At 56.8% G+C, this 24,292-nt stretch overlaps 1 protein-coding gene across 2 annotated transcripts in view; it reads left to right on the top strand.

Moving 5' to 3' along the window:
- Nucleotides 1-24,292, top strand: part of CFDP1 (chromatin remodeling protein CFDP1) — a 68,533-nt gene that overhangs the window by 21,806 nt on the left and 22,435 nt on the right. For both annotated transcript variants that reach the window (XM_075940596.2, XM_075940599.2), the window contains exon 5: nucleotides 2,234-2,341. In XM_075940596.2, the coding sequence (XP_075796711.2) occupies nucleotides 2,234-2,341 (108 nt within the window). The remainder of the gene's footprint in view (nucleotides 1-2,233; nucleotides 2,342-24,292) is intronic.

Here is a 24,292-nt window from a genome sequence, read left to right as displayed (position 1 = left end):
TGCTGGGCGTCGGTGGGACCAGGATGAAGACCACAGTGGCTCCTGCTGAAAGGGGATCAGTCAAGCTAGAGGGAGGGACTAGTGGAGTTCCTTGGGGATCCGTCTTAATTAAGTTTCATTAACAACCTTGGTGCGAAAAAGGTCCCAGCGCTAGTACGACCTGGGGTTATGCACAGCTGGAAGCGGTGTGGGTATAGAGGAGGGCCGGGCTGGCTCCCAAGAGCCGCAGATCCTGGAATAGCGGAGAGGCGATGACCTGGAATAGTGCCCGGGCATACACTAGGAACTGGGTACTATCACTTGGCCGTGGCGGATGGGGTCAAAGACCTCAGTGTGCTGGTTGATCGGGGCCAATACGACACAAGAACCGATAGCTGTGACGTAGGACCGGCCGTTAACGCTTTCAGGCGTGCACTCAGAGGGAAGTGTCGAGCCATCGTGGAGGGCGCAGCTCTAGAACAGCCTCCCCTGGGGCAGCGGGGACAAAACCCGAGCTTGTTTTCAGCTGCAGCTTGCTGAGTAGATGGAGAGGTGGCAGGAGGAGATGGGTGACTGCCATGGCAGGCAGGCTGCAGCTCCTAATAGCAAGTAGCCACGAGGGCGGAGTCGCTCCGGAACGCACGTCCCAGGGTCTGGCTGCTGGCTCTGCTGACGCGCTCAGGGTCTAACTGATCACCGTTTTTGGGGCTGGGAAGGAATTTTCCTCCGAGTCGGATGGACAGGGAGTGTGGGGATGGGAGTTTCACCTTCCTGTGCAGCATGGGTCACTTGCTGGTTGAAACTAGAGCAAACAGTAGCTTTTCTGTATCTCCAAGTATTGAAATCAGGGTTTGAGGCCTTCAGGAACTGGGGGTGTGGTACAGGAGTGGGCAGGTGAGTTCTGGTCGTGCCATATGCAGGAGGCCAGACCAGATGGTCACGATGGCCTCTCCTGGCCTTCAAGCCTGAGTCTGTAGCCAACAATTGCTTCCTGTCCCAGCTCCGGCTTGCTCCTCACAGCTGCATTGGCTCAGCCAAGGTACGAGGAGCAGTCAGCCCTGGCTCTGGGCTTTCCAGGGAGCAGGCCTTTGGAAGCCATTTCTCACAGTCGCTGTGTGAGGTGAGCCAGCATTTGCTGACCTGAACATGCGCCTGCCCAGGCAGCAGGGACCGACCGAGGGGTGAAGGGAGGCGAGGCCTGGTGAGGCTGAGGCTGTCTAGAGGCACTGGGCGTGGCTGTGTGGGGGCACGCTGGCCGCCCTCGGGTGCTTTTAGGCTGCAGGCGCTGAACTGCAGCCAGGCTGGGAGAGGCCTTAGGTTTCGTTTAAGGGGGGGTGAGGCTTTTCATTTGACGAAACAGGGCAACCTCGTTATGAGCGGCTGAGCACCTGAATCACACATCGCTGGGGACTCTGACAAAGCAGGAAACACAGAACACTAGAGCTGGCAGGGCCCTCGAGAGGCATCGCGTCCAGTCCCCTGCCCTCCCGGCAGGACTAAGCACCGTCTGGATCATCCCTGGCAGGTGTCTGTCTAACCTGCCCTTCACTCTCTCCAGGGATGGAGACTCCACAGCCCCCCTAGGCCACTTATTCCAGGGTTTAACGACCCCGACAGGCAGGATGTTTTCCTAATGTCCAACTTAACCCTCCCTCGCTGCAGTTTCAGCCCAGTGAGAGTGGCTTTTGGAGATTTTTCTTCCTGAGACTTGTACTTAATTCCCCATGGCAGGTGCAGCGCTGACTCTTCTACCAGTTCAAGAGTTTGTATCCTCTAGCTCAGAAACAAAAATAGCAGCTGGGAAATTGCTCTCAGCATGAAGTTGGAGCATGAGCCCTGCAGACATGCTCCCTGCCCTAGGATCACTCGCCGGGATGGCAGATGCTGCCCGCCCGTTCATTGGGGGTGCAGGTGGGAGAGCTGCTGTCAAAGGCGCCCATTTCAAAAAGAGCAGACTCCCCTGTGGTCCATGTGGGGTATTCGGTCGCTTCTGGCGAGGCGGGCCTGTTGGAACACACCAACATGTCTGTTCACTCGTAAGGCCCCAGGACGGCGTTGGCTCTAGTTGCATTGTGGCAGGGATCTCCGCCGGCTGAGTCCGCCTGCAGTGGTTTCCGGAAAGGGAGTTAGCGCAGGGCACGCGGCCCAGTGGCACTTGGCATGAAGGCATTTCCCGTGCTCCCCTGCTGGGCTTGCGATTCCCACTGTGCGTGAGTCTTTCTGTGACACGTGGCTGTCTCTCTCCCCGCCGCAGGGTGACAAAAGAAGTGGACGCTGCCTCCAAAGAAGCCAAATCCTTTCTGAAGCAGCAAGAAAAGGAGACCCAGCCAGTGACTCCTGCTTCCCTTCCGACAGTCTCTGGGTGAGTGCACGGGCTGTGCGCCCGGGGGGTGCCTGGGATCGTGGGGAGGAGGGAGTGCCACGTGATGAGTAAGGCCAGAGCTTGGCATTGATCTCAGTGGGAGCAGGACTGGAGGCGTGATTCGGAGAGGTGCTGAGCACGCGTCGTTCTGGTACGTCCCCTCGGCCCAACGCATGTGGCCCCCTCCCCTGGCTGAGGTAGAATGTTGCTCCGGGTGTTGGTGCTGCTCAGGCTTGAGTAGCAAATCCTGGGGTGACCCCAGTCTCGTTGAAGGTCGGGAGGGGCTGTCAGATGCACCCTGTGGCTCTGTGACACTCGTTCTATCACAGGGCATGCCTCGCTGCCGCAGCGCCTCCTGCTGGTCCCCTGGGGAATTAGCTCCGTCCTCAGCAGGATGCCCCCTTCTGGCCGGTGTCTCACCCGTCGTTGCTCTGGACCCGCGATGCTCCCAGAACCACAATGTCCTGGTCAGGATGCTGCTGTCTGGCAGTGCCCCCACACTGGTCCCCCACCCCCGGGTGGGTTTTGGCAGCCCCCAGCCTCGTGCTTGTCACTGTGGCCAACTGCAGAAGGGGACCCGGAAATGCCCACCACTCTGAGTGCCAGCCCAGGGTTCTCTGGCAGCAGCCTTGTCCTGCTCTCCTGTACTCCCCTTCACTGCCTTCTCTTCCCTGGGCCACTTCCTCTGTGATCCTTGCACCCTCCTGGCCCTGGTAGTCTCTCTGCCTAGTTCCACTTGGGAACCATTCCTGTACCCTCTCTGGTCAGGACCCAACTGCCTTCTGCTCTGCTGAGCTGCTCCTTATATATGCAGGGCTGCCCCAGCAAGCAGCCGTCTGATTGGCTTCTTAAAAACCTCTCTGATTGGTCAATTCTGTGCATGCTCCGTCTAGCCTTCTTTAACCCCTTCTGGCCTGAGAGGGGCAGAGGCCCCACTATAGTCCTTACCCATGACTTGCAAATCTCAGGGCAACCTTCTTACCTAGCCAGGGCACAAACGAGGTGCCGCCACGTTCTAGTGTGTGTTTTTAGGCCTGCACCATCTCTGCATTTGACGAGACCTAAAATGGGGTTGATGGGCATGTGGATCGAACGAGAGCCACTAAATGGTTACTCCAGCTTCTGAAGGCGAGGTTGGAAGGATGCGGTGGGAGTTAGTGCCGACGTTAACGGGTACCGCATGGGGTTTTCAGCATCTGCGGCCGGGCTGGCCCTCGGCAGCGATCTGTCTGGGCGTTGTCTCGCCTGTTAGCTAAACTGGGGAAATGTGAACACACGGCAGTGAGGCTCCCTGGGTCTGCCCGCTCCTTAGAGGCATGAAAGCGTCAGTAATCTAAGACCGAGGCTGGGCGGAGCCTGCATGTTGCGTAAGGCAGGCACAGCAGGGATACCTCCGTAGCGAGGAGTCTGGGGACACCTTAGAGACCAATGGACTTCTTGGGGCATCGGCTTTCGTGGGTAAAACCCACTTCGTCAGTTGCATGGGAGGAGGGGGGCTGTTGTGTGTGACATGACAACAGCAGAAAGAGGGGGCTTGTGCCAGTGAGGCTAATGAAATCGGGGTGGAAGTGTCTCATTCCCAGCAGTTGATTGGGACATGGCTATCCAGCGAGAGGGAGTGGCCTTTGTAACCAGGCTTATCCACACACACGCCCGTGGCTGGAACGGGAGCTGCTGTCCGGAGGTACCAGGCTCACGTGGGCCCTGTTTGTCCGCTGCTAACATAAGCACTGCACCAGGGGGCCTGGATTTGTGCCGCCTGTAGCACCTCCTCATGGTCCCCCGAGGGCCAAGAAAGGCCACACAAGTCCACTGGCCGTACCGCACCGTGTGGCTCAGTTACTGCAGCACCAAGGAACCTGAGCATGCCCCTCCCTCCCCCCACTGCGTGAGTAACGAGGGCACGCTTTTAAAACAGCATGCTTCCACCGTGAGCGAAAGGGCCCCATTGCCTTTCGCTAGCCCCCCCGCCAGGCTGTGAACAGAGGCCGGAACCAGCCTGCCGGGAGGGCAGGGGACCGGGCTGATGCCCTCTGAAGGGCCTGCCTGGGAGTCTGAGCTGCGTTGGGTGGCCTGGGGCGAGAGGAGGCATGGCACGCGTGATCTGGTGTTACTCACGGACCAGCCGTTGGTGGCACAGCCGAGCGGTCTGACGCCAACATGGCTGGCGCGTGTGCCCCAAAACCCGCCCCGCCCTGCAGCCTGCTGTCGCCATGGCAAGCGCAGGACATTGGGCGGTGGCATGTGGTTCCCTGTCTGGAACCAGCTCCAGGGGAACCCAGCCTGAAGTGCTCGACTGTTGCAGAGTCAGTCTGCGTGAGCCGCGTCCAGGCCCAGCATGCACTGCTACTGTAGCCTCGCGTCCTGGTGTGCGAAGCAGCTTCCCTTGTCCCTGTCCCTGGGACAGTCCATCGTAGAGTGTATGCTCCGCCTCCCCTTGGGACGCGCCCCGGAATTCCACTCCCCGTTTGGAGCCCAGGCAGTGAACGGCCAGGCAAATCGCTCGCTAGCCGGCCGGCTTCGTGGCTAAGCCGGAGTAAGACACCTCTATGTGCACAGTTCGGGCAGTTTCCAGCCGCTGAGCCACGCCAGGGCCTGGGCCCTGCCCTGTGTTTCTGCAGACCCCTCTGCCATGAAAGCGTTCTCTGTGTGTCTGTCTGTCTGTCTGTCTGTCTGTCTGTCTGTCTGTCTGTCTGTCTGTCTGCAGACCTCTCTGCCATGAAAGCAGTGTGTGTGTGTGTGGGGGGGTGTCTGTGTGCACGCGCAAATTTCTCTGCAGACCTCTCTGCCATGAAAGCGCTCTGTGTGTTTGTGTGTCTGTCTGCAGACCCCTCTGGCATGAAAGCAGTGTGTGTGTGTGTGTGTGTGTGTGTGTGTGTGTGTCTGTCTGCAGACCTCTCTGCCATGAAAGCGCTCTATGTGTTTGTGTGTCTGTCTCTGTCTGCAGACCTCTCTGCCATGAAAGCAGTGTGTGTATGTGGGGGGGGGTCTGTGTGCATGCGCAAATTTCTCTGCAGACCTCTCTGCCATGAAAGCATTCTGTGTGGGGGGGGAGGCGTGGTCTGGATGGGGATGATCAGAGGGCCCTTTGTCTGGGCTGGTAGCATGCTGGGAGCTCTCTGGGGCAGGGCCTGCCTGCCCCTGTGTATGACATCACCTACCCATGGGGCCCTGAGCCGGGCAGGGTGTCGGGAAGCTGCTGAACCGCAGCTCACTGGCATGTCAGAGCCCCAGTCACTGCTCGCTCTGGTCCCGGAGGAAGGCGTGTGAAATGCCAGCTCTGTGGGTGCACGGTGCTTTCCGCTTCCCGCGGTGGAAGGGTCTCCGTCTGCTCCCGAGGGCTGGATTCCCGGCTGGATCCCGCCAGCCTGCCCCCTACTGATTGATTCTCTGTTCTCTGCGCCGCTTGGAGCCCTCCAGGAAAGCCAGCGTAGCAAAGTCAAACGCCCTGTGCTCCTCTGCCCGCCAGCCAGCCCTGCCCCAACTCAGGGAGGGGCGCGGGGGCTGAATGCGCGTCTCTGGCACATCTGACACCGCACTGGGCGGGCTATAAAAAGCAGGGCTCCCCGCGGGGGTGGCTCTGGGGAGCAGCAAACTAAACACTTGGCCTTAATTAAAGCCAGGCACAAAGAAGCCAGCCCGGTTCCTCAGCAAGGTCTGTTAACGAGGTCAGTCCTTGGGAGCCTTCTCACTGGTTCCCATGGAGCCGCATTTCCCAGCCTCCCGCTCACTGCGGGCCTGACGCACGAGACTTGTCCCCAATGACGGCCTGGCTTCTGGGCTGCCGCTAGACCGCTGCCTGCGTGGCCCGGCCACACTCAGAGGTGTGTCGGCGAGGGTTCCCACTGCCACCTTGCCACTTCCCTGGCGCCTGTACCAGTGCGGCGCTCGTGCGCTAGGATTTACAGGCATCGCCACGCGCGTCAGCTGGGCATGAGGGGGCCTTCCAGCTGTCAGCCTTTGTGCCATCGCTAAAAGGGGGAAGCGCGCTGGGCCGTAAGAGGCCGTGCCAGAGAGCCATGTTGCTCCTGCAGTGGGTCTGACCGCCGTGTGGGACTCACTGGGGAAGCTGTTCTCGGCTTCCGAGTCAATCGCACGTGCCTAGCCCCGAGAGCCTTGGTGGTCTGTGGCGTGACTACGCCACGCTCTGGCAAAGGCCCAATGACGCCGGAGGAGCCGCCTCCCGCAGGCTGCTGGAGTAGCACTGATTTCAACCCCAGGTAGCTGAGCGAGAGGCGGGGGAAGGCCACCCCCTCCCATCTGTGCCCCATGGCTTGCTTGTCTCCCCTGCTCCGTCTAGGCCGGTGTGACCCTTCCTGCCGGCCCTGCTGCAGGTCCTGTGTCCTGTGGGTAAGGACTAAGGGGCCGCCACTCTGAGTCGCCTCGCTCTTGAGGTTTGGGTGAGGCCGTGTGGGATTTGAAAGGCGGGTCTGGGGCAGATATTCGTCCTGGGCTGAAGTTCCGCCCGCAAGGGGGGGGCGTTTTTCCCCAGCTTTGTGCTCACGTTCGCTCCTTACCGGAGCCATTTGTAATGAACCCTGGGCGTGTTCTGCCAGCCCTGCCACGCCCTGCCTGTTTGCTGCCTGAAATGTCGGTGCTGGGTTTGTGGCCGCCGAGGCGTTCTCCGGCCTTGCGGGCTCCATGAACGCAGCACAGCCTGCAGGCGCTGCACCCATTGGTGTCGGGGAGGGGCACGCCTGCCCGCCAAGAGCTGGCTTTGGCTCTTCGGGCTGGGACTCGCTGCCGGGTCGGACAGACAGAAATCCGGAAACCTCGGGACGCCTCTAGCCAGGCACGCGGCTCTTCGTGTTGTGTTCCACCTGATGCTTTTCTCCCCCCGGCTGTGATCTCCCTGTGCTGCCGCCGGCTCTTCCTTGGCTAGAGGGGGCAGGGAGGGGAAACGCCATCTGAGCAGATCTGTCATGGGTACGGTTGGCTCTCCGGGCCTTCCGTTCGCCCTGGGCCGTGTGGCCGCATCCCAGCAGAAGCACTGCCAGGCCTGGACTCCGCCACAGCCCTACAGGGAGCGGAGGAGGGTTGGGGGGTGCTTCTGGGGAGAATGTGAATGGCCTGTTCCCATCCCCCATAAGCCTCTGGCCACGCTTGTGCCCGAGTGGGGCTATTCCTAGGGCTTGTTTCCAGGGCTCCTCTGGATCCTGCTTGGAGCTCATTGGACTCAGCCCCCTCCTAGCTCACAAGCAGGTACCCTGAGTCTTCATGGCGCATCTTAGCACCTGAGCCTGGGGTGCCTCCGCCGCAGTCCTGTGTTCCCAGGCTCTTAGTGCCTGCCAGGCCGCGGCGGAGGGCGTGCCACGGCGTGAGCCCGGAGGGACAGGGCCTGTCTGTTTTCAGAGGGGCGCTCCACGAGATCGGGAATCCTGTGTCCCTCTTGGCTGCATGGTTTGCCTGGCTCACGGCAGCTTGGTAAACTTGCCTGCGGTCCCCCCGGCACCCCGGCTGTGCTCCAGGGGGCAGTGTGCTCCCAGCGAGGCTGGACGTGCTGGCTCCTTTGCACACGTGAGCCGGACGCGGCTCGGGGATTTTTCTTCTACGGAGGTGAGGCTGCCGGGGCGACTCATGCCCCACCGCTAGGTTTCCATGCTCCCCGGGATCTGGCGCAGGAGCTGGTTTCAGGGCGGCGTGGGCCCTTGCAGCTCTCTGGTCTGTTTTCAGTCTCGTTCTTCTTTCTCTGCGTCTCTCTGGGCGCTTCTAATGATTCCTGCTGACTGCTGCTTTCTGGACTGACTCCTCTTGGCTCAGGGGGCTCCTGGTTTGTAAGGCAAGGCTCTTGTTTGGTGGTTTCCCTGAGAGCGATTGATTGCCGCCGAAGGGGCAGCGTTTACAGCGGGGGCAGTGTCCTCAGCTGGAGCGAAGGAGGGCGGTACCTTACAGTCCTAGATAGGCCATTTCAAGCTGCCTGACCCCTCAAGCATTGTCCTCCTGAACCTCCGGGTGCTGAGCGCGCTCGCATGGCGCAGGGTCGGGCCCTCTGCACACGGGGCTGGGACACTGTTCAGGGTGTCTTCCCACGCCCCCTGATTCTCTGTGGGGCTGCCCGGAAGCACTTTCCAAGGCTGGTGGGAAAACCGGGGGAGGAGTGAGGCCCTGTGCGCAGAGCTCGCCTGCTCCCCCTCCTTTGCGGCAGGGCTGACAGCAAAGATTGCAGCCGATCTCCCCCTCCAAAGGGGCCATCGCAGACCCGCCTTCTCCTCTCCCGGCCCCTGCAGAAGGGGAATGCTCCGCCCCTGAGTGGGGAGTGATTCCTGAGGGTCCGGCCCCCGGCGCTTTCCCAAGTGTGTGCTGGGAGCTGACTGTGGGAGGCCTCTGTGCCTGGATCTGGCTGTGCGTTCCCCAGCCAGGCTAGCTGGGAACTCTTGGCCGAGCTCAGCAGAATGGAATCTCAGCTATTTGCAGCCTTAAGCTCTCAGAGCATCTGTCTTAGAAAATCCAAACAGGCCCCTGCAAACGGGGCTTGGGCGGGTGCCAGCGGTGGGGCAGCAGGAGCCCAAGAGCCTGCGTTCCTCTCGCTCAGAGCCACTGGAAATCAGCCCCGTGGCTGGGGGGTTTCCTGGGTCACTTGCGACATGCGGGGGAGCCCTCTGTACGTTCCCATGCGGGCAGGGGCGTTAGTGGGGAGCGAGGGAGGCATTGCCCAATGGTTAAAGCACAGGCCTGGCTATTGGGTGCTGCTATTCCAACAGACTTGGCCTGGGCACTCCCTCTGTTCTGCTTTTGTAGGGCCTCTTTCCTGGCGGCCAGGGGCACGTTTCCGTCACAGGAAGGCCGTCTTCTGCTTTCTGGTTCCCTGCAGTTCACGTCTGGGAGCCTGTCGGGCAGCAGGAAGCTGCGTCCGTCTCGCAATATAAACTGGTGTACGAAAGGAGACGCGGTGCCAGGGTGTGATCAGGGACTGCGCCTGGCTAGGGCGTTGCCCCGTGGCCTTTGCCCTGGCTCCCGTCTCCCCAGCCGGGTGGTGGACGGGCACAGAGTGGGCTGCAAGTCCTCTGGTTCCGTTGCCCCCGGGGTCGGACTCTCTCCTGGCTGCACTTGGCTTCTGGGGCCGAGCTGCGGGACTTGTTGGCTACAAGTGCTGGCTTCTCTGCTGGGATGAGGGGGAGCCTGGTTCGGGCTGAGCGGGGGCAGTGGTTACTTCGCTGGGTGGCAGCCATCCTTCTCGCTTCAGCAGTGGCTGAGCTTGTGACTCGCCTCTCCCCTCTTCTCCCTGGCGGCCGGGAGGGTCGTGAGAGGGGCTGGATCTCCCTGGCTTTAGGCTGAAACCAGCCAGTCCAGAGCTTCCAAGTACTGCTCTACTCCAGCCCCTGCCCCCGCCTCGGAGAAGCACTGCTCAGTTCGCCACGTTCTGGCATGACAGGAGAGTCGGGCTCGGAGCTAAGCCCCCCGAACCGCGTCCGGCGCCTGGCACTGATTGGCTCTGCCAAGCCGCCGGAGGCGTGTTCCCCAGCCGGCTCACCGAGCACTCCTAACACTTTGGGGTCCGTTGCTTGGCCTCTGCACCTGCTGGCGCCGATTCGCTGCTGGGGGAGCTGCCATACGAACAGCCCCTCTGCTGAGCCAGGTAACAAGCACAGCCTCCGCGAGATGGCGCAGGCTTCCCCCGCCTCCCTCCAGCCTGGAGGCGTCTGCTGCTGGCACTCGACGGGGACCCAGGTCTCGTACTCATCCCGGGGCCTATTGGGTTGGCAACGGGCATGGCATGGACTCCGACACTGAGCAGCTGTTTGCTGTGACCAGCCTTTATCTGAGATCAGGGATTTCATATCTGAAATGCCCAAGCCGCCCGGCCCTGCTTCCCAGTTCTAACACACTGTGGCTGGTTCCCCTCTTCCCACTGGCCTGTTGCTGGGTGTCAAAAGGCAACGTAAGTGTGTCCCTGGATTCCTATAGCTGAGGGCAAGGGGGCTCCCCTCTCTCTGATTGGATGGGAGCTTTCCCAGCGTGCCATGCTGCTGGTGGGGGGTAGGCAGCATGCCCTGACGCTTGCGTTCCCGTGGGTGGTCCACTGGGGTGTTTTGGAAGCTACGTGGAGCACGGTGAGCAGCCCTCAAGGGGTTCCAAAGGAGCCTGGAGATTTCAGTTCCCAGCTTTCCTAATGAAAAACCAGTGGGGATTCTCCAGGAGCCATAATTCCCCTTTCCGGCCCTTGGGGACTGTCCCTGCCGCTGCTGAGAACTCGGAGGAGCCTTGCAGGGAAGCGGAGGGGAGCTCAGGAAGGAGGGGGGGAAGGGGTGCGTTCTACGCCCATCCTGCTGTGGGATTGCATGGGGGCTGGCACCTGGCTGTGAGCCTCGTTACACCATGCAGCCCCCAAAGCAGCCGCTGGACCAGCTGTTCAAGGTGATCTGATGGCGCAGCTGGTGCCCGGGGAGCTCCACATGGATCACCAGCGGGTGGCTTGGGGCTCGAGAGCTGGCTCAGTTCTCAGCTCTGCCGCAAACTGCCTGGAGGGCCATGGGCAGTCCCTGGCCGCCTGTGTCTCTGGGCAGACCACACTCCCGCCTGTGCAGTAGCTGCTGCCTCATGGCTGCCCAAACAGGAACACCATTTTGCCAGGCACCACTCCCGGCCCGTTGTTACTAGGAGTCAGGACTGGGCACCAGCTAGCACCGGGTTTGAAGACAAGTCCCTGCTGCAGGCATGCGTGTGAGGCTGAGGCCAGGGTATGTGGTGCATCCCCTGCTGGCGGGTTTGCAGGGCTGCAGCTGGGGGAGATGGGCTGGGCTGTGCCTGCTGGGGCTACTGCCGGTGCTCAGCCCCTGAACCTGCCCACCCACGGCAGTGACGGCGAGAGGGCAGCCCAGACGCCGGAGCCGCCCGGAACCTCTCTCTGCACTTCCTGGGTGTGTGCTGTTGGGCGGCTGCTCAAAGAGGCGTTAGCATGGGACCATGCAGTGCCTGGCCTCAGCCAGGGCGTATCCTAGCGCTTCATCCGCCAGCCGCTGCCATGCTTAATAGCCCCTCCCTGCTCATTAGCAACCGTCAGTTGCCAGCAGGATCTACAGTCTAGACCATCCTGCCAGCCTCTGTCTGATTGAAGCACAAGCCCTTCGGAGCAGGCTCGTCCAGCGCCAAGCACTCAGCGGCCTGCTCTCGGTTAGGGCGTCTAGTCGGTGCTCTTCTGCAAATCACGGTGGCTTAGTTTCTATCTGCTGCTTGATACAGTAGACTGGGTGTCAGACCCCCGCCACCCGCTGCCTGTAGTCAGTGGGTAACATAATCTGGGGCTTTCTGCTCTGTTGAGTCGCAGTTTCTGTGCGACAGCTCTGTGATGGTGTTTTCCCTTCTCCTTCCCCACTCCTCAGACAAATCCTATGGAAAGCTGGGACGGATCCTGCTCCCGTCCCTCCCTGCTGTGTGTGGGCGCTGTATTGCGAGGCCGGGCTGGTTGCACAGTGACACTCACTCTCCCCCTCCCTCCCTGCAAGTCCCTAGTGAAGAGCACTGGAGCAATTGTGTTGGAAACCAAGCTCCTAGAGAATTACACGGACTCTGCAAATAGATTTGTTAAAAAAAAAAAATAGGCCAGGCGTTTGGGGCCTTTGGCGAAGGCCGAGTCCCACAGCGCCGCTGTCCGTTCCCTCTCTGGTACTGGCTGTTGCGTTGGAGGACTCTGGGGAGGCTGCACATGGCCAGCACCAGGCGATCAGGAGGTGTGGCGGTTTTCTCTGGATCCGGGCTGGCTGAAGGGGAGGGAATCGATTGTTTTCTGCTCCGGGAGCAATCAGCAGTTTCTCTACCTGGCGCTTTTCCTAGCCCTTCAGCGCCGTAGCCAAACATCAGGATGAGCTCATAGACTCCTAGACTTTAAGGTCAGAAGGGACCATTATGATCATCTAGTCTGACCCCCTGCACAGTGCAGGCCACAGAATCTCACCCACCCCTCCTAGAATAATCCTCTCACCTAGATCTCAGATATTGAAGCCTTCAAATACTTTGAAGACCCCAAGATGCAGAGAATCCTCCAGCTGTGATCTGTGCCCAATGCTACAGAGGAAGGCGAAAAACCTCCAGGGCCTCTGCCAATCTACCCTGGAGGAAAATTCCTTCCTGACCCCAAATATGGCGATCAGCTAAACCCTGAGCATGTGGGCAAGACTCACCAGCCAGACACCCAGAAAGTTCTCTATAGTAACTCCTATCATCCCTCCATTGGCCTGATAATGAATGGTCAATTAGTTACCAAGATCATGTTATCTCATCAAACCATCCCCTTCATAAACCCATCTAGTTTAATCTTGAAGCCAGATAGATCTTTTGCCCCCACTACTTCCCTTGGAAGGCCGTTCCAGAACCTCACTCCTCTAATGGTTAGAAACCTTCGTCTAATCTCAAGTCTAAACTTCCTACTAGCCAGCGTATATCCATTTGTTCTTGTGTCCACATTGGTATTAAGCTTAAATAATTCCTCTCCCTCCCTGGTATTTATCCCTCTAATATATTTAAAGAGTGCAATCATGTCTCCCCCCCCCCCCCCCCCCCCTCAGCCTTCTTTTGGTTAAGGTAAACAAGCCAAGCTCCTTGAGTCTCCTTTCATAAGACAGGTTTTCCATTCCTCGGATCATCCTAGTGGCCCTTCTTTGTACCTGTTCCAGTTTGAATTCATCCTTCTTAAACATGGGAGACCAGAACTGCACACAGTATTCCAAATGGGGTCTCACCAATGCCTTGTATAATGGCACTAACACCTCCTTATCCCTACTGGAAATACCTCGCCTAATACATCCCAAGACCGTATTAGCTTTTTTCACGGCCATGTCACAATGGCGGTTCATAGTCATCCTGTGATCAACCAGGACTCCAAGGTCCTTCTCCTCCTCCGTTACTTCCAACTGATGTGTCCCCAGCTTATAACTAAAATTCTTGTTATTAATCCCTAAATGCATAACCTTACACTTCTCACTATTAAATTTCATCCTATTGGTATCACTCCAATTTACAAGGTCATCCAGATCTTCTGGTATGATATCCCGATCCTTTTCTGAATTGGCAATAGCTCCCAACTTTGTGTCATCCGCAGATTTTATCAGGACACTTCCACTTTTGGTGCCAAGGTCAGCGATAAAAAGATTAAATAAAATTGGCCCCAAAACTGATCCCTGCGGAACTCCACTGCTTGAGCCACGCTATCCGCATCCTCCTCTTTCATGCAAACCAATCCCTCGCCACACCTGGGAAACAAAACAAGGGGGATCCGGTGGATATAGTGTACTTAGAGTTCCAGAAAGCCTTTGACAAGGTCCCACCAAAGGCTCTTAAGTAAATTGTCATGGGATAAGAGGGAAGGTCCTTTCGTGGGCTGACAACTGGTTAAAAGACAGGAAACAAAGAGTAGGAATAAATGGTCAGTTTTCAGAATGGAGAGAGGTAACTAGTGGTGTTTCCCAAGGGTCTGTCCTGGGACCAATCCTATTCAGTATTTATAAATGATCTGGAGAAAGGGGTAAGCAGTGAGGTGGCAAAATTTGCAGATGATCCCAAACTGCTCGAGATAGTTAAGACCAAAGCAGACTGTGAAGAGCTTCAAAAAGATCTCACAAGGCTCAGTGATTGGGCAACAAAATGGCAAATGAAATGTAATGTTGATAAATGTAAAGTAATGCACATTGAAAAACATAATCCCAACTACACATACAATATGATGGGGACTAATTTAACGACAACTACTCGAGAGAGAGATCTTGGGGTCATTGTGGATAGTTCTTCAAGAACATCCACTCCGTGTGCAGCTACAGTCAAAAAAGCAAACAGAATTTTAGGAGCCATTAAAAAGGGATAGAAAATAAGACAGAGAATATCTTATTGCCTCCATATAAAACCATGGGACGCCCACATCTTGAATACTGCCTACAGATGTGGTCGCGTCATCTCAAAAAAGATATACTGCCATTGGAAAGGGTTCAGAACAGGGCAACAGAAATGCTGAGGGGTTTGGAACGGGTCCCACATGAGGAGAGATTAAAGCGACTGGGACTTTTCAGCTTAGAAAAGAGGAGACTAAGGGGGGATAGGATAGAGGTCTATAAAATCATGATCAGTGTGGGAAAAGTGAATAAGGAAAAGTTATTTACTTATTCCCACAATGTAAGACCTAGGGATAACCCCCCCTTTCCTGCACCCTCCCTCCTGCCCAGACCCCCCACCCCCACCCTGCTCCGGCACCATTCCTCCTGCCCAGACCCCCCCACCACCACCCCGTTCCTGCACCCTCCCTCCTGCCCAGACCCCCCACCGGCACCCCGTTCCGGCACCCTCCCTCCTGCCCAGACCCCCCACCGCCACCCCGTTCCAGCCCCCTCCCACACACTGAGCCCTCTGTAGAGTTAATCTGGTTCTGGAGGGAAGCCCTTAGCCTTGGTTGCTTTCCCGCCCCCCCCCCCCCAGCCAGGGGGTTGGGGCGCGAGGGGATCCCTTCACCCTGAGTTGTGTTAGTGAGGTGACTTTCTCTCTTTCCGCTGATCACATCAGTGAGGGGTTTGCTTTTGGTTTTGGCTTCTCACTTGCATGTGGCCCCCGCCCCTGCTCTCGGGGTTTCTTTCTCTGCGAGTTCTGACAGCCAGGAGAGCGAGGCCTCGGGCTGCCAGTCGCTTGCTGGCGTGCTTTAAGGAGCAACCAGAAGAGGGTCTGTTGAAATAGGGAGCTGCGCCTGCGGGGAGCGGAGTCCTGTGTGGGGAAGCGCCAAGCGCCAGCCCCTGGCGTTATCGTGGGGGCCAAGCCGCGCATGCCTGCCCAGACGTGTGCTATCTGCTGCAATACGACGAGAGATCAGCCGCTGCAGCGGTTCAGTCTCCTGGTGTGTCCGCGCCAGGACCAGTGAATGCAGAGAGCCTGCCCCCAAAACTCTGCAGCGACTCTGAAGGGCTTAGTGCTTGTGAAACCCATTGGCGGGGCGATTCCCCTGTGCAGCAGCCAGGGCTGTTGGAGCCTCCACTTGTTTTATGTGGCCCGTGGTGGCTGTAGCTTTGCTCCAGGGGAGAGCCATTGACTGTAGCCCTGGCAGTGTAAGCCAGGCGGATGGCTATGCAGTGACTGCTTCTCTTAGGGTGCCCATACAGTCAGCGATTATGGGTTTGGATTTCACAGCCAGGTATGGCAGGTTTTCCCTGCGCCGTCCTTGGCTGTGTTACGTGACAATTCTAGAGACCCCGAGTGTGCAGGAATAAAGGGTTCTGAACGTGAAGTGTTGGCAGATCACCCCATGAGTGTGTGTGTGCGCGTGCACGCGCGTGCAGTTATTTCAGAGTAGCACAATGATTCATGTGCATCGCGGCACCAGGCTGTGGGTTGTGCCAGGCACCCAGGATCCATGGGAAATGGGGTGTTCACTAAACGCACCCAACAGTTTACAAAGTAGTAGGTTCATACCAGGCCAGGAAGGGACCATTGGATCATCTAGTCTGACTTCCTGTGTCACAGAGGCCAGAGAGCTGCGAGCGAGCCCTTGTTATCTGTCAAGACTTGCTCTAAGACAGAATCCCCCTGTGTCTATTGCAACACTTTTTGAGTTAAGCGATTGTCATCTGTAAGGTTTAGAAATTCCAAGCATGTTTTCCTGCTGGCAGCATGAGACCTCCCGGCTCTGTTACTCCAACTGAAACCCCAGTGATCATGTAGCTTGTTTTTCCTGCACGCTTTAGAAAGATGTGCAAGGAGATGGCCGTCCTGGTCCCTAGTGTGATGTGTCAGTCCGAGCACGCCAAGTAACACCCATCTTGTGCTTTGTCGGTTGGAAAGTCGGGTTAGTCTTTGTCTTTAAACACAGCGAGCGGTCCTGTGGCACCTAGAGACGCACCAGAATACAGAGAATTGAGTTTTTGTGGGGAGAACCCTCTTCCTCATGAGTCTGTAGATCTTTGTTGGTCTGTAAGGTGCCGCTGTTAGGACAGTGATCCAGACAGAGAGATGCAAATAAAGAAAACCAGGCCTGGAGCCTTCTGGATGAACTGATGTATCTCCCGGTGCAGGAAGGAAGTCCCAGCCGCACAGATCAGCGGGAAAAGGGTTCAGCAGTTTCATTCCTTTTTATCCAGTTTTATTAGTCAGCAAAATTGTCAGCATCAGCCGATGCGTCTCAAAGTGAGATTTGGAGGGCTGATGCCAGCTGGGAGCCTCCTGAACTGAAGCCCGGTGACTCATTCTCAGGCAGTGGCTGGAGGAAGTGGTTTTCTCTGCTGAATCATTTATTTAGAAATAAATGCCCTTTGTGAAGCCCTTCAGTGCTACTATTCCCAGAGGAGCCCCGGGGAGGTGTTCCTCTTGAAATCCCTGCTCTGTATTGGTAAATTGTGTTGTCAAGTATTCAAGAGGCCAAATAACCAAGGTCAGGTTTATTGCTCTAAGCCAATAATAATAATGTACAGGTTGAACTTCTGTAGTCCAGGACCTGGCCGGTGCCGAACCAAGGAATTTGCCGGACCACAGGAGGTCGATATGGTCTAGCAGCATTACCCAACACTGCCCCTGCTTGCTGGGCTCCTAGCAGACATTTGGGGCCAAACAGCCCAGAGCGCGAAGAGCCAGGCCTGGGGGCTGTAAACAAATGTGAAGGGATTGTGGACCACAGATGTTGCCAGACTAGAGAGGTTCAAGCTGCAGTAGAAGGAAAAGGTTCGGCCTGCCAGCCGTCCTTGGGAAGCTGTCTCGTGAAGCGCTGTTTGGTTCCTCTTACGCAGAAGGCCTGCTCCCAAGGTTATGCCGTTTGGCCGGTGTTATTTATATCTCAGTTGTACAAGTTGCCTGCCTCTTTACATATCACTAAACTCCAACCCATCCGTTTCTCCCAGTTCCCCGTTGTCGTCTTCTCTTCCTGCCTTCCCTAGGTTTGGATGCTAGCAGTGCAGGCACTGGTCCGGGGAGGTGCTTCCCTCGTATGTGCTAGGACTTGGAGCGACATTTTCTATCTGCTTAGGCCAGAGCTCACTTCAGCTAACGCAAGGCGGTGTGAGCGGCTGAGCGGAGAGAACAGGGTTAGAGCAAAGGGTTAAGCCCTGGGAAGGTATGTGACTGCTGTACTATTTGAGCTTAAATGCATGTGTGGTACGGGTAATGCATCTTATGAATAGGCTATTGACAAATACGCATGTTCTACAGAACACGTCAGTAGTAAGACACCAGTAGGAACTCCTTAGTTCCAGTTGCATAGAGATTCACACTTAGAAAGAGGCTGCCTATGTTCCAATGAAGCGTTTCATGGGCGCTGCTTTCCTGTGGCTGCTCCTGGTACCTTGTGGGTTGTCACTGTCGTACATCCATGCTCTGGCCTTGCTTTCTCCAGCTTGTCATCGAACCAGAGCTTTTCCCAGTCTGCCCCTGCTCTCTGCAAAATTCTGTGCCGATTTCTCCAACTGTGGTGGGTATCCCCCCCTCTATTCCCCCTTCTGCTATGACGCTAGCCTGGTGGAAAACACAGGGCGCATTGTGAAGCCCACAGCAAGAGCTGACTCAGCAATCCTTCCCACATAGTCCGCTTCGGCCGTTCCTGGAACAGGGGATTAAAACGCTGCTGCCAAAAATATCGCTGCTAAGAAAATCAGGGTCAATTTTAGTAGCTGCCATTCCTTTGTCCTTCAGCCGATTTTATATTCCACCTCCTCTCTTGAAAGAGGGAGAGGGCGCATCTTAATCATGGCAAGGAATTAGTTGTGCTTTGTGAAGGGTAATAGCACTCGGTCATTCTAGCTTTCAGGAGCACGAGATCGCTCACTGCCCCTCAGCATACAGAGCTCCCTGCTGCTCTGCCCTGACCCGGGTATCATCCCGACTTGGAAGAACCTCCCGCAGCAGCAAATGAGCGCTCCCATTTGATTGCTGCGTGTTTGCCTGCTCGTCTTCCTTTCCATACGTGTTAGAAAGGAGGGAGAGCCCAACGCGGGAAAGGGCTTTTGCTGTAGCCCTCCGTAAGGGAGGGATGAATTGCATGAAGCCTTAAGCTGCTGCCAGACAGCGTGCTTCTAGAGGCTGTGTGGCAGCAGAAGAGATGGCTCTAAAGATCTGCTCCCCACGACATGTTTCGTTTGCAGAACTAGGTGAAACGGAACCTTTTTCACGGGGAGGGGTTAGATGCTACAGGGACCCGGCCTAGTTTCTTTACTGGATTTAAAACTGATTCAGGCCCAGCCCCAAGGCCCTCAGGAATGGAAGAGAAAATAGCCTCGAAGCCAAAAGCCATGGAAAGCGCTTCGCGAGCCATGGAAAGCAAGGGGACTTTTCTGGCTTTGTTAGACTCTGAAATCCTCCTTCCCCCCATGGTTCTGGTTTGTGCCTGTTTCTCACTCTTGAGCCTGGTTCTTTACATTGGTTTGTTGTTGCTGAGCACTGACAGCACAGCCCGCCTGATGACGGCACTCCCAGAGCCAGGCGGCCGGCTGTGAGGAGCACAGATGATCGCTGAGCGTCTGGAAGTGATAGTCAGAGGCAGCGGGGCGGGGGGGGGAGATGGAGTTGATACGATGTGACTGGTCATGGCGGGGGAGCAGGCAGCCACCTGGCTGTGACTGTTGAGGTGGGAATATGGAGGCTTGTCTGTCTGTCTGTCTGCGCCTCGGTGAAAGTTTCACTTTGGTAGGAAAGCCACTTTTTGCAGCCAGGTCTATGCTCTGGGATGATGTCGAACCAAATACTCAACTCCAGCTATGTGAATAGTGTAGCTGGAGTCCACATACCTTGCTTCGAGTTACAGTAGCATCCCCACTCTCCCATCAACCCTTTGCTCTTCTAGTCCAGTATTAGAAATAGTAGAAGGAGTATTAGAAAGAGTATTAGTAGTAGAAGGAGTATTAGAATCGACGGGAGCATAATCAGCGGTCAATTTAGTGGGTCTTTACTAGACCTGCTAAATCAATCCCTGGGAGATCAATCCTGCAGTGTGGCTCGCCTCGTAAGTGCAGACAAGGCCTCAGATAACTGGCAGCCACGAGATGGGAAGCTGTAGGGTGGGCTCTCAGGAGTGCTCAGTATATGCTAACCCAGTTGGTTGGTGCCAGGGAGCAGCCAGTGGAATGGATCCCGTTCCCGGTGACTGGCCGGGACTTGCCAGGGTTGTGCCATTGGGTTAGCAGGACTTCTTGGGGTGAGTGGGCGCTGCCCGTTCCGTAGTTGAGGCTGATGCTCACTTCTCCTTCTCTTGTCATCTTGCATCCATCTTCTGTGAGGCCGTGATTCCATCGCCCTGCACGCTGCCAAAGGAACCACCGAGCCTCCTAGTACAATGGACAGGAAGCCAGGGAAATGGAGGAGGAAATGAACCCAGCCGCACTCCTGGGCTTTGTGTTTGCAGGGGGCTTTCTGCTGGGTAGAGAGGCGCCGAGGGCCTAGATTGTGCAGCTGAACTCTCTTGGGTCTTGCGAGTCAGGCGCCCAACAATGCCCATTCTGCAGGAGAGTCGTTTGAGTGCACACAATGCCCGCTGGTGAGCCGGCTGTGTTTCCTACCGCTATTGCAAAGTGTACAATTAACTTGGGCCCCCCCAGGCAAGGTGGCCAGTCCCCGCTGGTTTACTGCACAAAAGCCCCATTGTCTGCATGCAGGGAGCACCTCGCATCTGCCTTGGGCCGCATCCGCAGCCCCCCACGCCAGCGAGGTGCCAGAGGGCACGTCCTCTGCTGCCAGTCCAGGAGTTGCTTCTCGGGGCCTGGCAGCAGGAACATGGCTGCTGCTTCGGCTCCTTGCACCAGGCAGAGCCCAGAAAGAAGCAACTTCTCAAGTGATGAGGGTCCAGCCCACCCGGAGCTGAGCCACATGCAGAAAGATGGCAGAAGCCTGACCGTTCTCGGGCGGCCTGCGAGGGGTGGCAGGTGTCCACTTTTCGGCTGGAATGCCTGCTTGAAAACGGACTTGGGCAACTCCCATTGGCACCACCAACTGGGTCCAGTTGATGAGGGCTCCCTGCCTGCCCTGGCTCCTCATGGCACCTGGAAGCAGCTGCCAAGTCACTGTGGCCCCTAGGTGCATGCTTCCCCCACCAGGAGTGCCAGCTCTGCAGCTCCTATTGACTGGGAGCCACGTCCCACCCCGGATCCCCCACCAGAGCACGACAGGTTAGCCTTGTTCCAGAGAGGCCGTTCTCAGCGGTGCAACAAAGTGCAGGACGGGGGAAATTCTGCAGTTTTACCGTCACTCCACATGCAGCGTTTGCAGAATCCCCCAGACTGGAAGAGTGCCCCCCGACACTCTGATAGTGCGGACGAGGGCCTGTGTGGGGCTTTCAGACCATCTAGACCGGCCCCTATGTGCGGCTTTATCAACACACAGTCTGCAACAAGCTGGGGTGAGGATCTGCAGTGTGGTCGCATAGCCAAGCCTCCGGGGTCCCATGCGGAGAGTGGAGGGCTCTTTGATCTGTCAGCCAAAGGCATAACTGTATCCATCTGGGAGCTGAAGCTCGACATTCGGGAAAGAAAGGAGCAAATGTGAACACTGATGGTTATTACCCGTTTACCGCGGGATGCGGAGGATTCCCCTAGTTTGCCGTTGTTAAATCAAGTAGGCATTCCTCCAGCGCGCTCGTTCTGTCTCATGTCCTGGCTTTTCACAAGTGCTTGCTCGGCGGGAACCACTTAGCGCCTTTCAGCAAATGCCTTTTTTAAAAATGTGTGTTAAAAAATATAGAAAATGTCATTCTCTTTTCAAGAGAACATCTGGCATCATTGTGCCTAGAAGCCGCAGCGCGCACAGCTGCCTGAGCACATGAAAGAGCCTTCCTTCCTTACAGAAGCTGCTCCATCTGCAAGAGAAAGAGCCTTAGCCAGGAAAAGGAGGAGGCAGCCCACCCATATTAACCCATCTGTGGACGATTCTGGCCATGCCTCTTAGGTTATCGGCTCCGTGGGGCTTGGCGTTGGTACGTACAGCAGCTATGGGCAGGGGTTTCTCAGTCCTGACTGGAATCTGGGGATTCCCCTTTGTATAAATATTAAGCCTGAGATTTTTAAAGGGGTTTGAGTGTTCAGCTTTTAAGACCTCTTCAAAGGGCTCAGCTTTCTGTGGGTGAGAGAAGCAGGCCTTGTAGCTGTCTCTGCTTCTGTACCCAAAGCCGAGGCACCCAAAAGCACCAGTCCCTTTGGAACGTCTCGCACTGACGCATTCTCTTCTCCTTCCAAATTTTGCTTTATGAACTGAGGGAAAAGGGCATTTCGAAGGAAGGGAGCGAGGTGCTGCAGAAACCACAGCCTGGCTAGATAAGCTGCCCGTCTGTTCGTTGCTTTTAATTCTCACTTCAAGGCAGATGAGCGGCAGGCAAAGCAATTAACCTCTCCCCAGAATATTAACAATACAATTAAATAACTCTCGGCCTCAGCTAGGTCCCGCCTGCATAAATTAAAGGGTTGCTCTGACTCTTATTCCAGCCTTGCTGAAAAGGCATCTCCCTGTATTAGCCTCCTCCATAATCTTTTTGGTCCACAGTTTAAATTTCTTTCCCTCTCCCCAAACCTGTGAAGGAAGAGACTCCTGGATCTCATGGTCTGACAGCCTGTCCACCCTCTTGTCCCGGACTCCACGCAGTGACGGGGAGAGGACTGCCGATATTGTAGCTGGGGGTGGAGGAAATCTTAGGAGAGCAAGCCGCGATCGTGTTTCAAAGGTGACCTGAATATGGGACGGCGGCATCAAGGAAGCGACCTGGGCAGGACTCGCGAGGTGCAAGCTTAGCCACTGGAAGGGCTGCTTGAACGCGGCTTCTGTTGGTTTTGGCCGTTCCCCTCGGCGACTGTGGTACAGCTGCAGCTCCCTACGGGTATCAGGGACCGCGATAGACCCCTGAGCCCTCCAGGAGGTTTGCCAGCCAAATGCAGCAGGGCTGCCCTTGGCCCGGGTCGTGTTTCTGAGAGAGAGATGGGGGGAGGGGTTTTATTTCAAGAGCCCTTTCAGCTCCCTAGAAAGGGAGCGAGCCCTGCATGACCGAAGCGTGCCCTGTGCGTGTCCGCCGTGCCGTCCCACCCGCGCTGCGCGCTGGCACTGCCTTGCAGCCGTTGCCATGGCAGCGATGGAGAGCGGCACACCGACCTCGTTCATTCCGACGTGTGCTCCGGGGGGGTCCCACGTCGCCTCTTACAGGGGAGGCAGGGCAGCGGTCTCCTGTCAGTCGTTCAGCCCCTGCTGGTGGAGGGAGGGGGGTTCTCGGTTGGTTCGACACTCGGGAGGGGTGACTGGTTTTGTCTGCCTCCGGGTCCGGGGAGCAGGAGAGCTATCAAACGGCCGATTTCACTTCCAGCCTGCCGGTTTGCCACCGCCTCGGCGTGATCCAGAGGGCGGGTTATTGGAGGGGCTGGGAAGCTTTAGCCCCATACCCTACTTTGCAAGATCAAGGTATTGTAATGCCCTGTCTCTGAAACCCCTTCACTTACTCTGTTTAACCATGGGGGTGCTGCTGTTCCTCTAGCTTTACCCCCACGCCTCACACGGCGTCTGGGTCGGCAGCTCTCCAGCCGCTAGCCAAGGGCGCGTCTCAGGGCTGCTCTGCGTGTGTGCTGGCACTCCGACACCGTGCCCCGCCAGGCGGCTCTTACAGAGCAACCGATTCCCAGCCGCTTGGCGCAGCCTCAGTGCCCCACACAGCAGCAGAGGCAAGGAAAGGGGGGAGGTGGTTCCAAAGGGGAGCTAGATTCCCTGACTCCGCTGTATGACTTGACACTCCCTGCCCCCGGGCTCCCCCATGTGCGGTGTGGGAGAGGCCCCCCTGCTCAGGCTGCTGGAAGACACTGGAGCGCCTTTGACCAGTGCTATTTGGGTGCCATTCCCACGCGGGATATTGCAAGTGGAGCTGGTAGAAAAACATTTTGATTTTTTTTTCCCCCCTTGAAAAATGTCGTTTTTGTTAAAATCAAAATGTTTTGAAGAATCCTGATTGAGACAAAACTTCATTTGCTCCCTCTCCTCTCCCCAAACAAAGTGTTTCAGTAATGTCAAATCGTCCAAGTTCACCATTTTCAGAAGGGCCCGTTTTTTTGGGGGGGAACGAAATTCTTTCCCTGTGGAGAGAGGGTTCCAGCCGTCGAGATCGGGACGACACATTTTAAAGGGCACAAACCAAGGTGTGAGTTTGGATGTTGTTTCGCAAGAAATTTCCAAGTTAAATGGAAAAAAATCAAAATCGCAGAATTTCCTGCAAAAGAGCAAATGTACTCCCTTCGCACCCCCCAGCGTTTCCCCATGTTCAGCACTACCAGTCGGGCTTTCTTCCACAGCTCATGGTGAGAGGGAGCCAGGCTCCATTGTGCAGGGTGTGCGTGTGGATGGCTGGGGAGGAGGTGAGGGCCACTAGGCCTAGCGTAGCGGAACATTTCACACAGATTGGAAGCTCTTTGGGGCAGAGTCCCCGTGGGTCAGTACAACGCTGGTCCAACGGATGGGGGTGGTAACAGAGAGTGGTACCGTCGGGAGCCATGGCGAGGCTCTGTTGCCATTAGCAGCTCACATAGCTGGAGGATCCCTGCTGCTCTCCTTCGCCCTTTTTGCCATCTTCTGTCCCGCCTAGTGTTCCAGATAATCTCTCGGAAGGCCGCTCATCTCTTCCTCGACCGCAGAAGCCAGCAGCCCCCAGGCCAGGAGACACACTGCCTCCGTCAGGCTGCAGAGGGCAGGTCAGACGAGAGAGATGGGGGACTTGGTTTTTTGAACCTAGCAGGTTACTGACAATCAAATGGGCCCAGCCTGCCTGTGTTCCTCGGGGGAGTTCGGGGCCCACCCGGGAAATGCTCAGCTGTCTTCCTGCTGAGATGGGAGGAGAGAGCAGTCCTGCTTTCTGCCCACTTCCAAGCTGCGCCGTGGGGCGAATTGTTGGGGAGAAAAGCCTTTCGGGTTCACTTCGCTCAGACCTCTTCCTCTCGCTTCAGTACAAGCGGGCTGGCCCCGGAAAGGCCACTCAAAATGGCACCTGCTCACTCCGCAGCTCTTCCCTTTGGTGTGTCTGGCCAGGCCTGCGAGTTTGTCAGAGTGGTG

This window comes from Pelodiscus sinensis, chromosome 12 (genome assembly GCF_052426305.1).
Source record: "Pelodiscus sinensis isolate ZL-2025 chromosome 12, ASM5242630v1, whole genome shotgun sequence".
In the NCBI taxonomy this organism is placed as follows: Eukaryota; Metazoa; Chordata; order Testudines; family Trionychidae; genus Pelodiscus; species Pelodiscus sinensis.
Note: the sequence above shows the minus strand (reverse complement) of the source record. Positions and strands in the feature narration are given on the sequence as shown.